This window comes from Periplaneta americana, chromosome 2 (assembly GCF_040183065.1).
Source record: "Periplaneta americana isolate PAMFEO1 chromosome 2, P.americana_PAMFEO1_priV1, whole genome shotgun sequence".
Taxonomy (NCBI): Eukaryota; Metazoa; Arthropoda; class Insecta; order Blattodea; family Blattidae; genus Periplaneta; species Periplaneta americana.
The window spans coordinates 60,946,686-60,959,411 of NC_091118.1; the positions used below are offsets into that span (position 1 = coordinate 60,946,686).

General features: G+C 36.3%; 1 protein-coding gene across 2 annotated transcripts in view; it reads left to right on the plus strand.

Annotated features, from left to right (window-relative positions):
- IntS6 (integrator complex subunit 6) overlaps positions 1-1,666 on the plus strand; it is an 84,991-nt gene extending 83,325 nt beyond the window's left edge. Inside the window, exon 15 of one of the 2 annotated variants that reach the window (XM_069817751.1) lies at positions 760-1,666. In XM_069817751.1, the coding sequence (XP_069673852.1) occupies positions 760-986 (227 nt within the window). In that variant the 3' untranslated portion in view covers positions 987-1,666. The remainder of the gene's footprint in view (positions 1-759) is intronic. The other variant, XM_069817752.1, reaches the window with a different exon arrangement.
- The last annotated feature ends 11,060 nt before the right edge of the window (positions 1,667-12,726 follow it).

Genomic DNA, 12,726 nt, shown 5'->3' on the forward strand with positions numbered 1-12,726 from the left:
TTGCTGGACATTTCTCACTCGGCAAGCAGCATTTACTGAGTGAAGTTGTATTTCTATTTGTAATAAAGAACATTTTACCATTATGTTAGTGGAAATACAATTAATTCTTGAGGAAGAGAAATATCCATGTAATTTTATTTCAAATTGGCGGAATATTCACGAAAAGACATAACAGAAAAGGAGTGGGAAGAAGTTGCTAAAAAAAAAAAACAGGAATCTCGGGTAACATTTTCTTTACTAATACAATAAAATATTAATTAATAAATTATATAATGTTAATTCTCATGCTGCTACAAACAACCTACCATACAGTTGATATTCCTTTCAATGTACAGATGTACCCAGTATCGTTTCCTTTTCCTTTGTAACCTTAAATACACATAGAACACAATATCTTCATCACTATACCACATGTCCTTTAGAAGGTTCAATAATTAATGAGAATTTAGAAAATGTGGGCAATGGAGTAATGCAGAGAAAAACACATGTATGCCGTACCTTGAAGGAGTCCAGTGCGGTACAACTTCGTTCAAACAAATGATTCACCGCTGTTGTACCACTGCTGCACCAACCCGTCAGGCAGGGCGCTTAACCTGTTAATATTCTTTAATATTCTACAGGGTAATTGAACTGAACTGAATCTTCCACATTCTGCTGCCTAGTCTCGACCTTCAGGCAATGACGAAGCTGGGTGCAATTATAATTAATGAACAAGAATTGTGTTATGAATGTTGACATAAAATTGTACATTTTTTTCAGATTTTGCTCCGCTGTTTAATCACCTTCAAACTATGAAAGGTGGCCTGGACGTGCGAGTAACTTTGCTCAAAGAAGTTATACACGAATCTCTGAGATTCAAGCGCCGTTATTTGGCTGGTATGTTGGAAGACTTTCTGCGGACTATGATAGCGAATACCAACAACAGCCACAGTGCGCTCGGTAACCATCGCCCTCCAAGTAATAATGGAGCAACTCGGTTAGGTTAGGGCAAAAATAGCTTTAAATGTCAATAAAGATACCAGTGAACAAATTAATGTGTACCAGGTTTATGAACTTGTTTAGTGCTGAAAGCATTAACTGTTGCACACCAATTTTGTAGGACTGAGAATGTGGGGCATTTCTGTTGGAATTAGTCACAAAACATGCATAATGTTAGTGTTAAATTATATACAAACGGATGACCTGAGATAAATATCTGTTTCTTTTTAAGATTTGCATCTTTCGAAAAGGTTTCACTTTTTACATGCGGATATATGGCTTTAAAAAAGTTAGGTACTGAACAAAATCTGCATCAGGTTAATTTTTAAATTAAGATATTTGTCTTGAATAGTTACTGTTGAATCACTGTTCAAGTTTTACTTCAATTTTTAGTAATATTCTTCATATTGTTATTTCAGATTTTTTTTTTCTCCTGTTGACTTATCTCAGATTATCTGTCCAGGATAATACATGAATGAATTGGAATGCAAGCAATGTATGTCTTGATATATTGGGTTTATATATACAGAGAGAAAAAACTATTTTTAGTTCAAAAATTTCACTGCACTCCTACAGTTCATGTAAGATCTTGTCATGTTTGATAACAAAAATAATTTATTGAATTGTTTATGTAAGAAAGCAGTGTTCGACTAATAACATTTATAAACAAAAGAAAAAAAAAAGAAATTGAAATTGTCTAATTTTTAATTACTCTTTTTTACCTTCATACAGTCCAAGGATCCATTATTATTTACATTCACAGTCCACTTGTTTTATTTCCTCATTGCTAAATGCACTCCCACTGTTTGCAGTGGTGCGACCAGCTTGCATCTTATGGTCTGCAAGATAATCTCTTTGACAGTCTGTCGTCATTACCATTAATTATTACATCAGCATCAAATTCTGTTGACCTGTTTCGGTACCAGCCAAATAAGGTCAAGAAGAAGTTTCTGTGGACGTCCAGTTGTCTTCGCCTTATAGGTGGTAATATAGTGTGCTCGTTTCTTACTGCACATTAATTATAATCAGTTTTACTTCTGACACTGATATTACATTATACTGTAACTAAGTTGGATGGCTTGCACAGTGGTTGGCTGCTGCGTTCGTCTCCAGGCAGTGACATACTCAAACTTGTCAGAATTTTTGACACCATCATTATAATATGAATATTATATAAAACTTCTGTCTTAACCGAGTCATATGCCTTTTTGAAATCTATGAATAACTGATGTACTGTACCCTTATACTTCCATTTCTTCCCCAATATCTGTTGAATACAAAAAATCTGATCAATAGTCGATCTATTACGCCTAAAACTGCACTGATGATCTCCAATAATTTCATCTATGTACGGAGTTAATCTTCTCAAAAGAATATTGGACAAAATTTTGTACAACATCACCAAAAGTGATATTCCTTGAGAGTTACCACAGTTATAATATGATACGATATATTTGTCAGCCAACTTTACAATTCATACAGTAGTTATGGTGGACCATCACATTTCTGCTTTTCGATCCACCATCCCTTTAATACATATCACCCTTTTCTATTAATATATTCATTTGCCAAGTATTTTCTGATTACGTCCTATTCTTCTGTTTTAAATGAATTGCTATCTATTCTTCCCTATCTAGCCTATTCTATTCTCTCTCTCATACTTAGACTGTCTCCCTTTTCTATTAAATACTGCTTATTCCCGTCCTTAATAATTTATATTATTTGTTTATTTTATTCCCTATTCCCAAATCTACCTGCTCTTAATCATTTTCCAGCTATTTTCTCCGAAATTATTTGTTTACATTTCCCTTTTCTCTATTTTACAACACATCACTTACTATTTTCTTACTAGTCTGTCCTCTATTTATTTACGTATTTAACTTTCTCTCTTCACTTCACTCCTAAATTTCCTCTTTTATTACCTCTTTCCAGAAATTTATTCCTATAATACTCCTACAGTTATAGTACCCCTGATACTACTCTCAACCCACAACAATGAAAAACATTAAATATATAATTTACTTAATTACACCTACAATTTCTCTCTCTTCCACTTCACATTTGTTTAGATGTTCTTTCACTTTACTTTTCTTTCATTCATTGTTTGTATGTCTATCTTACATTATATTTTTCACTTAACACTTTCTTCTCTATTTCTATTCTATCACTTTTGCCACCCCTGACTTTCTTGCACTCACTCTTTAGCACTCTTCTTCCTAGTCAATTTAATCCTCACTATTCTGTCCTCCATTTCGCCATTTAATAACCTCTCAAAAGCCCTATCTACTCTGTCCTCACAATCACTAATATCTGGTAGTTGCTTCTTTCCTTTGCTTGTTCTTATCATGTCTTCTCTTGCATTTCCTCTGTTAGTCTTGTCTATGCTCCTGATTTCAGACACTTCCAGTTGCTTCCATAATCCTTCGTCGTCAATATTTTGTACCAGCCTTACGTTTTGTTTTTCTCCTTGGTTTATTCTGGTCAGCCATTTCGCTCTCAAAGATGGAGTCAGGGATCAACACTCATCTCTCATTACACTGTTACCACAGTCTAGTATATATAGTCACAAAGCTCAATAAGTAGTAAATATGCATCCGTAGATAGTTGCTAACCACTAGAATCACTACTGTCGCCTCATCACAGACAATGCAAAATAGTATCTGCATAGTCTATTGTTCCTAGTACCCTCATAAACTCAAGCTTCGTGACTGTATATACGAGGCATGTTCTTAAAGTAAGTTCCAAAAGGGTGTAGTAAGTAAACGGGAAGATATTTACAAACCATTTTTGTTGCATTGTATTCCCCACACTTCAATTACTTCTCAACATAATCTCCACCATTATTGAGGCATTTATCGAATTGCACAAGTCTTTCTAGCCCCTCATTGTAGAATTCGCCCACCTGCGATGCGAACCACTCCCGCACTGCTGTTTTCACTTCGTCGCCATCAAAACGTTGACCACTGAGGAACTACTTTAGGTGCAGGAAGAGATGAAAGTCACTCAGAGCCAAATCCGGGCTTTAGGGGGGGATAGTCAGTTTGTTCCCAGCCAAATTTCGAGGTGAGATTTTGGGTGTCACAAGCTGTGTGTGGCCGAACGTTGTCATGAAGCAACACAACTCTGTCGATCAGCATCCGACGTCTCTTGTTCTGAATTGCACGGCGGGTCTTCTTCAAGGTCTGACAATAGGTTTCTCTATTAATAGTTTCACCCTGAGGCAAGAATTCGATGAGTAGGACTCCTTTTCTGTCCCAAAAAACAGTGCACATGATCTTGCGTGTTGACATGGTTTGTTTGAATTTCTTTTTCCTTGGCGATACAGTGTGCCTCCATTCCATGGACTGCTGCTTCGATTCAGGTGTCATGTGAGACACCCAAGTCTCGTCACCTGTCATGATATGATCAAGAAACTCATCACCTTGCTCACTGTAACGTGTGAGAAAGCTCAATGCACTGGTTTTGTGTTCCTCGGTGAGCATCTTGGGTACCCATCGTGAGCACAGTTTTCGATATCGTAATCAATCTGTCACAATTTTGTAGAGAACACTCCGCGACATTTGTGAAAAATTCAAGGAAAGTGAAGAAATTGTGAACCTCCTGTCCTCATGATTTTTTTCGACAGCACACACCAATTCGTCATTGATCAAAGATGACCGACCGGTACGCTGCTCGTCATGCACAGAGACGCGGCCATCGAACTTCCTAACCCATCTCCTGACCATTCCATCACTAATGGCATCATCACCATACACCTCACAAAGTTGACGATGAATGTCGGCTGATTTGATGTTCCTTGCATTCAAGAAACGGATAACAGACTGCATCTCACAGTCGGCGGGATGCTCGATCACTTTAAACATTTCAACTGATCACAACTAACCACACACACGGACTGAAGCTCTGAAACTGCATGCACAGCTTGCCTGAAGACTGAAGAAAAAAACACGCATACGCAAAATAACGATTGCAGCGATGCAACGGCTATAATTGAAAACAGAACTTACTTTAAGAATACGCCTCGTAGTAGACTGTGCTGTTACTGAAGTTTTGTGACACCATCATTATAACATCTTATAATGAAAAAGATACCTTTGATTGAGGTTTTGACTGATATGTACAGCTATTATGTGTGTATCTAATGTCTACCCACTTCACTTGCATGATTCAGGTTTGTACATCTATTATCAGACAGTATATCTCACTTTATATGTCAGAGAAAGAACAATAATTGTTTGTATACATCTGAAATCTGATTAGTGTAAAATGTATCTATTCAGTTATGTATGCAATGGAAGAGGAAAGGAATAGCCACCCTGCCCCATTATCTCCTGGTCTAGTTGCCTCACGAGTTATGCTTTGTTGGTGTCACTAGTGGGGTCCATACCTGTCTTTGGACAGTTGGCTAAACCACAATGAAGAAGACTGATTTTACTTTGTTTCCACCTATCTTAACTTCATCTTCCTCCTCCCTCCCCCCCTCCTCGAACTATTAGGGTCTTATTTTTCTAAGTCTTCCCACGTTTCTCCCACCTAAAGGTTGATAATTTAAGGCCATTTTCAGGATACGGGTTAACACTTTATTGTTCAGTTAATTTCATTCACCATACTAATATAATTTGTTTTATGCTGGTTCTATTTAAAGTAAGGATACATAGGAAATCTATTTGGTTATTTAATGTTAGGCAATTTAAGATTCAAGACTAATTAAATTAATTGCAAATGAAACTATTCTTGACTTATTCAAATTAGAGACACATTATATATTACTATTATTACAGACAGGTTTACAATGTTGTTGTTTTCTAATGCCAGGTGTTTGACAATAAAGTCAATTGACCTCTTGCACTCCAATATTTTTCAAAGAATATAGGAGTGAAAATGGCAAGTTGTAGCCAATTTAAGTGAACACCATATTTTAACGTTTTGGTGGCTACTTCATTCACACACAACCTCCAGAATATCTGGAGGACCACACCTGCTGTTGGTCGACGGGTCCATTGGACCTAGCTGGGAGATCTTGTTGATCACCAGCTTCCCTCCTTAAGCCACTGGAGGACGATTTTAGTGCCATAGCAGGTCAGCACTAGGAACAGAAAAGCAGAAAGAGGAGGAAGGAAAGGGAAATGAACCCCTAAGCCTCGACTGCTCTAATGCCGTCGGGGTCGAAGAAAGCAAGAGTTCAGTCAGAGGACTGGATCGGAAAGGTAAAGAGGGAATTAGGTATTGAATAGAGGAAAATTATACCAAATTCAGTCATTAACTCATCAAGTTGACCAGTGCTAATTGATGAGTAGCCCCTCCCTTTAGTTCAGCTTGTAAAATTATGCTTACTAACAGCTGCACCACGGGAAGGTAGGGATGGGACATTGGGTATTTGTCCAGGTTGGTTCCTTAAAGCCTTCAATGGGAAGGATTAATGGCTCTCCCCCCTGTATCCGACAGATACCCTTTTGCAGCCAGGTTTACAATGTAATATCACATCTTCCTGTGACCAATGTCCTATGTGTCTTGCAACCAGGTGTTTTGCAGTCTACCTCTGCCTCTCTTTCGCTCTAGAATCCAATCTAAAACTCTTCTTGGTAGCCTTTCATCATCCATTCGCTTTACATGTTCATATCATTCTAACTCTATATTTTACGAAATAATCTGTGCTTCATTGGCTGGTCATGATAATATCTTTGAAAAATATTGGAGTGCAAGAGGTGAAATGACTTTATTGTCAAACGCCTGGCATTAGAAAACAACAACAACATATTTTACGAAATCTAAAGTTGAATTTTCTTTATTCATATGTTGTCTGATCACTTCATTTCTTATGTTTTCAAGTTTAGAATGTCTGGCCGAATGTCTTAAAAAATCCATTTCTAATGCTAATAATTTTGACTTAGCTTCCATGTTTCCGCTCCACATGTTGTCAAACTTCGGACTATAGACAGATAAATATTTATTTTTGTGTGCTTAAAAATATTCTTGTTTCATAATATTTCATTTAACATTGCTGTTGCTGATCTTCCTTTATTTATCCTATGTTTAATATCTTCCTCAATTCATGTCTGGTCTTAGATGATGAAAAAAACCTTAAAGCCAAATAATGGTAATAATAATAATAATAATAATAATAATAATAATAATAATGGACGCTAACTTGAAGCAAAGGGTTTTTGTAATTTCAGCAATGCATCTCATTTGCATACCCTTAAGGCGTTTGTCTTCATAGAAACTAAGGTGTCGTCATAATTAACACAGAATACAGTTTAACACATACGGATATCTTTTTAGACAATACGGGAATAAGTGAATGTAATGGAATTCTGCACAGGAAAATAGTTGGATTGACATTCCGTCATTGATAATCCATCAGGATGAGTATCTGTTATACACGACCATACATAGGCAATCTTACTTTGATTTTCCGTGAATGGAGACATTTATTGAAGAATATGAAGTGCATACATGTGCCACAGGTAAGATATGTCGGTGTCTGGTGACGTTTGATCGGAGTTCATAGTAAGATCGGCAAATTCCTTTCTTGTAAAGTGACTGATTTCGTTGAGTTAAAGAATTTCCTTTGGGACATTTTTATAGCATGTAACAATATTTCCTGAGATCATCATAGATCATAGATCAATACGGTTACAGGATAGTTATACCCTGGGGCATAACATATCATTTCCAAATGTATACTAGAATGTCACCAGAAATGTATAGTTAATTACTACATTAAAAGTAAAAATAAAATATATAGTTTTATTTTTAATTGTTCTACAGTACACAAAGTGTTTAGGGTTTTCTGGATAAGTTCTCTCTTTTTTTGCTTTGTACATTTCCAATCCTTTTGCACTTAATGGGCAAGTTAGTGAGCATTGAGCAGAACTCAGGAGTTTATCCCCCACAAGTGTTATGACATGCATGAGGAAATGCAGATATTGTTAGAATTGCAGGTGGGCAGGCATTCTGCGATTGGCTGCTGATGATCATAGTCCATATTTGCGTCAACAAAAACATTTAACAGTTTGAATGTGGAGAGTGTTGCGTCAAGTTTTATTTCACCATTCTGTGAGAACAGTTGTCAATAAGCACTGGTAGTGAACGGACTCAAGTTGAGCACGGCTCTGACGTTGCAAGTAGAGAGGCATTGACCTCAGAAAATGTTACGGAAGAATATTCAATCCAAGAAAGTGAAAATGCATAGGAGTGTTCAACAGGTAATATTAGCAGGGGAGAAAGAAGTAGTAGATCGGAATATAGGAGATCTAAATAATGAAGGAAGAGATAATAATAATAATAATAATAATAATAGTAATAATAATAATGAATCAAGCAACTGCAGACAGGAGATTGAAAGGGTTAAGTTAAACATAGAGGGACACAGTGAGAAGATTGAATTGCTGAGACAAGAAATAGAACAAATGAAAAGAAAAATTAAGCAGTACGAAATAAGTCGAAGAAAAAGGACATTGTTATTCTTCGGAGTAGAGGAAAAGGGACGTGAATTCGCAATAGAAACCGGGGAGGCAGTATGCAGAGTATGCTACGAGATCTTCAAACTGGAGGTAAGAGCAGAAGACATCGAGGATACTTATAGAATCGGATTAGGATGTAAAAGGCCTATTGTGATAAGATTCTCAAATATAGTAACCAAAGAAAAAATATTAAAGAACTTACACAGAGTGCGAGGAACGGGAATGAGAGTTGAGAACGATCTGAGCTACGAGATCAGATGTAAAAGGAAGCTACTACTCCCTTTCATGAAGGCAGCAAGAGCGAATGGACACTTTGCAAAATTATATGAAGACATTAAAAATCAATGGGAAATTCTGTGACGTAGAATTCTATAAGGCAAATTAAGATCATCCAATATTTGGATTAAGTACAAAGAAGCAAGAACTTCAATATGCAAAAGAGCAGAGGGGATCTGAAGACATGAGGTCACAAGGTACGAACGGGCAATCGTGAGGAAGGGGAATGGTCAAGAGAAAAATAAAATGAAGCAACCGCAGTTATCGCATAAACTGGAAAGTAGGAAAAGTGAAGAAAATCATTGGCATGGATTAATACCAACCAGCCCAACTAAACAGATGTTAAGCGAAGATTGGAATTTGAACTGGGACAAAATATACGTGACAGGTGATGGACAATCTGCTCAATCAGCAATTGTGGTGGAAAGTGATTATCAAAACAAGATCGTTTGACGAGGTATGGGTAGATGACAGAGAATTAGCTGAATTGCAGGTCGCGCCGGAGGAAGCGAGACAGAACAAAGGAATGCTGAGATCAAGAATTCTGAAGAAGAAAACATATGCGAAGGCAATGAAGGTTAATGACACGAGTAAATATATAAGTGATTTGGGAAGCGATTCAACCAGATTAGTGGGAAGGAAGGTCAGTGCCAAGAGGGAAAGTGAAAGTGTTTCTGTGAGTGCAAGAGCTGAAATGATAAGTGAAGTGAAGAATAAGAATGACGAGTTTGCTACAAAAGACGACATTCGGCTAATGATGAACAGTTTTTTAGAGGTAATAAAATAGGTAAGGAGTATGGGGGTGGAGGCTAGCTAGGATGGCGAAACATAATATGTAGAAAATTAGTGAGATTGGAAAGTGAAAGGTACACATGAAACAGACATAATAACGAGCATATTGGACAATGGTATAATATGTTTTAGTATCAAGTACGGTATTTTTAGAAGCAGAGTGTGTTCGATATAGTTTAATAAAATAGGTAAGGAGTATGGGGGAGGAGGCTAGCTAGGATGGTGTAGTATAATATGTAGAAAATTAGTGAGATTGGAAAATGAAAGGTACACATGAAACAGACATAATAACGAGCATATTGGACAATGGTGTAATAAGTTTTAGTATCAAGTATTATTAGAAACAGTGTGTGTTCGATATAGTCTAAGTGATCTGAAAATCTAGAACAGAGTGTTAAAAGTGTCAATTCTGAATGAATTAGAGAAGTGTAATAGGAAATTAAGTATAGCGAGAGAGATAAAAGAAAATAGGTGAGGAGGCTAGCTAGGATAGCAAGTGTAATATGTAGAAAATTAGTGAGATCTGAAAAAGGAATTGCATACAACAAACAGACATAATAATGAACTTATTGGACAATGGGGTAGTATGTTTTAGTAACAAGTATTATCAGATACAGTATGTGTTCGATATAAGTGTACTGAAAATCAAGAACAGAGTCAATAAAAGTGGCAATTTAGGATGATCTAAATCAAGTTGTTAAGTTTTTAAAGGTGAGAATTGTCGAATGATCTAAATCAAGTTGTTAGGTTTTTTAAAGATGGAAATAATTGATCAATTTAAAGAGCGTCTATATAAGGTATATCTGTAATGAACGTAATTGTGGCACCGGATACTAAAATTGTGAGGTCCATATTACATGGATGTAAATGTTGGCAATCAAATGCAATACAATACATTCTGTGAGAATTGGAAGTAGTTAATTGTAATGTAAAATACAGTAGTTTGAATGCAAAGTGTGTTATGTAAAGTTTTATTTTGGAATACTATCTAAATTGAGGACCGTTTTTGCAAAACTTGCTAACTGCAAAATTTGCAAAATTGAGATTTTGATGGATTCATTAACATAAGGCAGACCTCTACATGATGTTCAAAGCGTCTTAGTAAAATTGGGTTATTTCTCTTCATTGTAGTGTGTCAAAGTGTGATCGTTTTTTCAAAACTTGCTTTCTGCTATGAGTGAGAGATACAGCAAAACTTGCTTACTATAGTGTTTTGTCTTTCCTGTAAAATTTAGTTTTTTCAGTTAGCAAGTTTTGAAAAAACAGTTCTCAATTGGAAGTAATTGGTTAACAATTGAATATACAGTAGAACTCTGTTTATCTGAAATAAAGGGGGCAGAGCCATTTCAGATAATCGATGAGAAATATTTTTGGTAAAAGTGGGAAGGAAAAGAGATTAAACGTGTAAATTATAAACAAAAATTAAATGAATTTAATATTGAAATTGCACATCAATTTTACATCCAATAATCATTTTACTCAACATTGCACTTGCATAACTAAAAAATAAGACATGGAAGGTGGAAAACAGATGCAATATTGCAGTGAGGACATTGACATTTAAAAATGTAGCCATGCTATAGGGGGCGAAAAAATATATATATACACAGTATATATAATTCCCCCCCAGTTAACTGAAGTTTGGTTAAGAGAGGCTGTAAATTTTTCTGTTTTGTGCTACATACCGAGAATGGGGGGGGGTTCTAAACAGGATATAGTGAAGCATTGCGATTATAGCTGCCATAATAAATGTGATAAGCCAGCAGTTAGCAAACAGCTGACAAGCAATTGCACTGCTTTTTAGTTTCGTCTCAGAAGTTTCCTTTTCTTTCTCTCTGTTACGGAGGAGGTGCTAAGTCCAAAGGAGTCCATGATGAACGCCTCTCTGTACACCTGAGAGTTCTGCAGTCTCTTTAGATACATGCCATCTATAAGAAAATCACGTTACTATATAATCTGCATCCTCGGTCGAACTGAAACTATTGAAAGATGATAGATGAACTATTTAATGAAGACGATGATAGATGAAGTATTTAATGAAGGCGAAATAAGTCCAAGATCCAACACCGAAAGTTACCTAACAATTCTGCTTAAATTGGTTGAGAGGGAAAACTTCGGAAATAACCCCAACTAGGATTTGAACCTAGACCCACTAATTTCACAGTCAGAATGCTAATTCTTACCCCACAGCAATGGACCTAAAAGTATTATATTATTTCTTCAGTTAGTTAAATTTGATTATTCAGAAGGAAATTTGAAAGTCTTGATACCCTTTGACATATTTGTGGAACTAATGTTTTCAGGTCAGGCAGTACCTGTTATTTCCCTGTCTCTGCTCCCTCTACTCAAGGATCGCTACTCCATAGTCGGCCCACAATCATCTCGTCAGCTTTGCTCAGTACATTACAAACATAAACAAACAAACACTGGCTGTTGTAAAGTAATCTGTGAAATGTTTATTCCAATTCCATGATCATCTTAAAAGAGACTGTCAGTCATACTAACTCCCAGATCTATGGGAGGATAGGGATGGGATGAATTCAGTTGCCTTGTTTGTTCTCTACTGTGTTGTCATCTGAGACTTTGATCTTATCTATTACATAGCATGAAATATGTAAAGAAAACCCCCAATACAACTGGGGAAGTACCTAAGTGTCACTTAGCAGTAAGGAAATAAAACTAAAACACTGCACATGTATATCCTTGTACAGTCTTTCACAATTCAAATAAAATAACCAAAACATTACATTTCTGTGCTGAATTATGTAAATTTATGTCCTAACGGAAATTGTAATTTATTTTTAAGGTCTAGTGATAATTTTCTTATGCACACATTTATTTTTATATCTCGTTTTCAACTCTATCCCTTATATTTTTTTTTGTGATCTGTGAAAGTTTTTTTTTTTCTCCATGCAACATGTCCCTTGAGATGTCTATCCACTTTACTCTTACTGCCTTCAGCCTCCATCTCCTCACCCATAAGGCTCGCAGGTGCATTTCCATTTCATACAGCCACTTCAACCTAGAGGTCTACTCTCACTATGGAAACGCGATGAAATGAAGGAAGACACGAAATGGAGACCAGCAGAAGCAGGCACCAAGAGTAGAAGTGCGACAAAACGTGGCAAAGAGAATTCTCTGCCAAGCATATTTCTTTTACTTCCACCATGGAATCAAAGCGATTGTGAATCTTTGTTAATAATCGGAATCATCC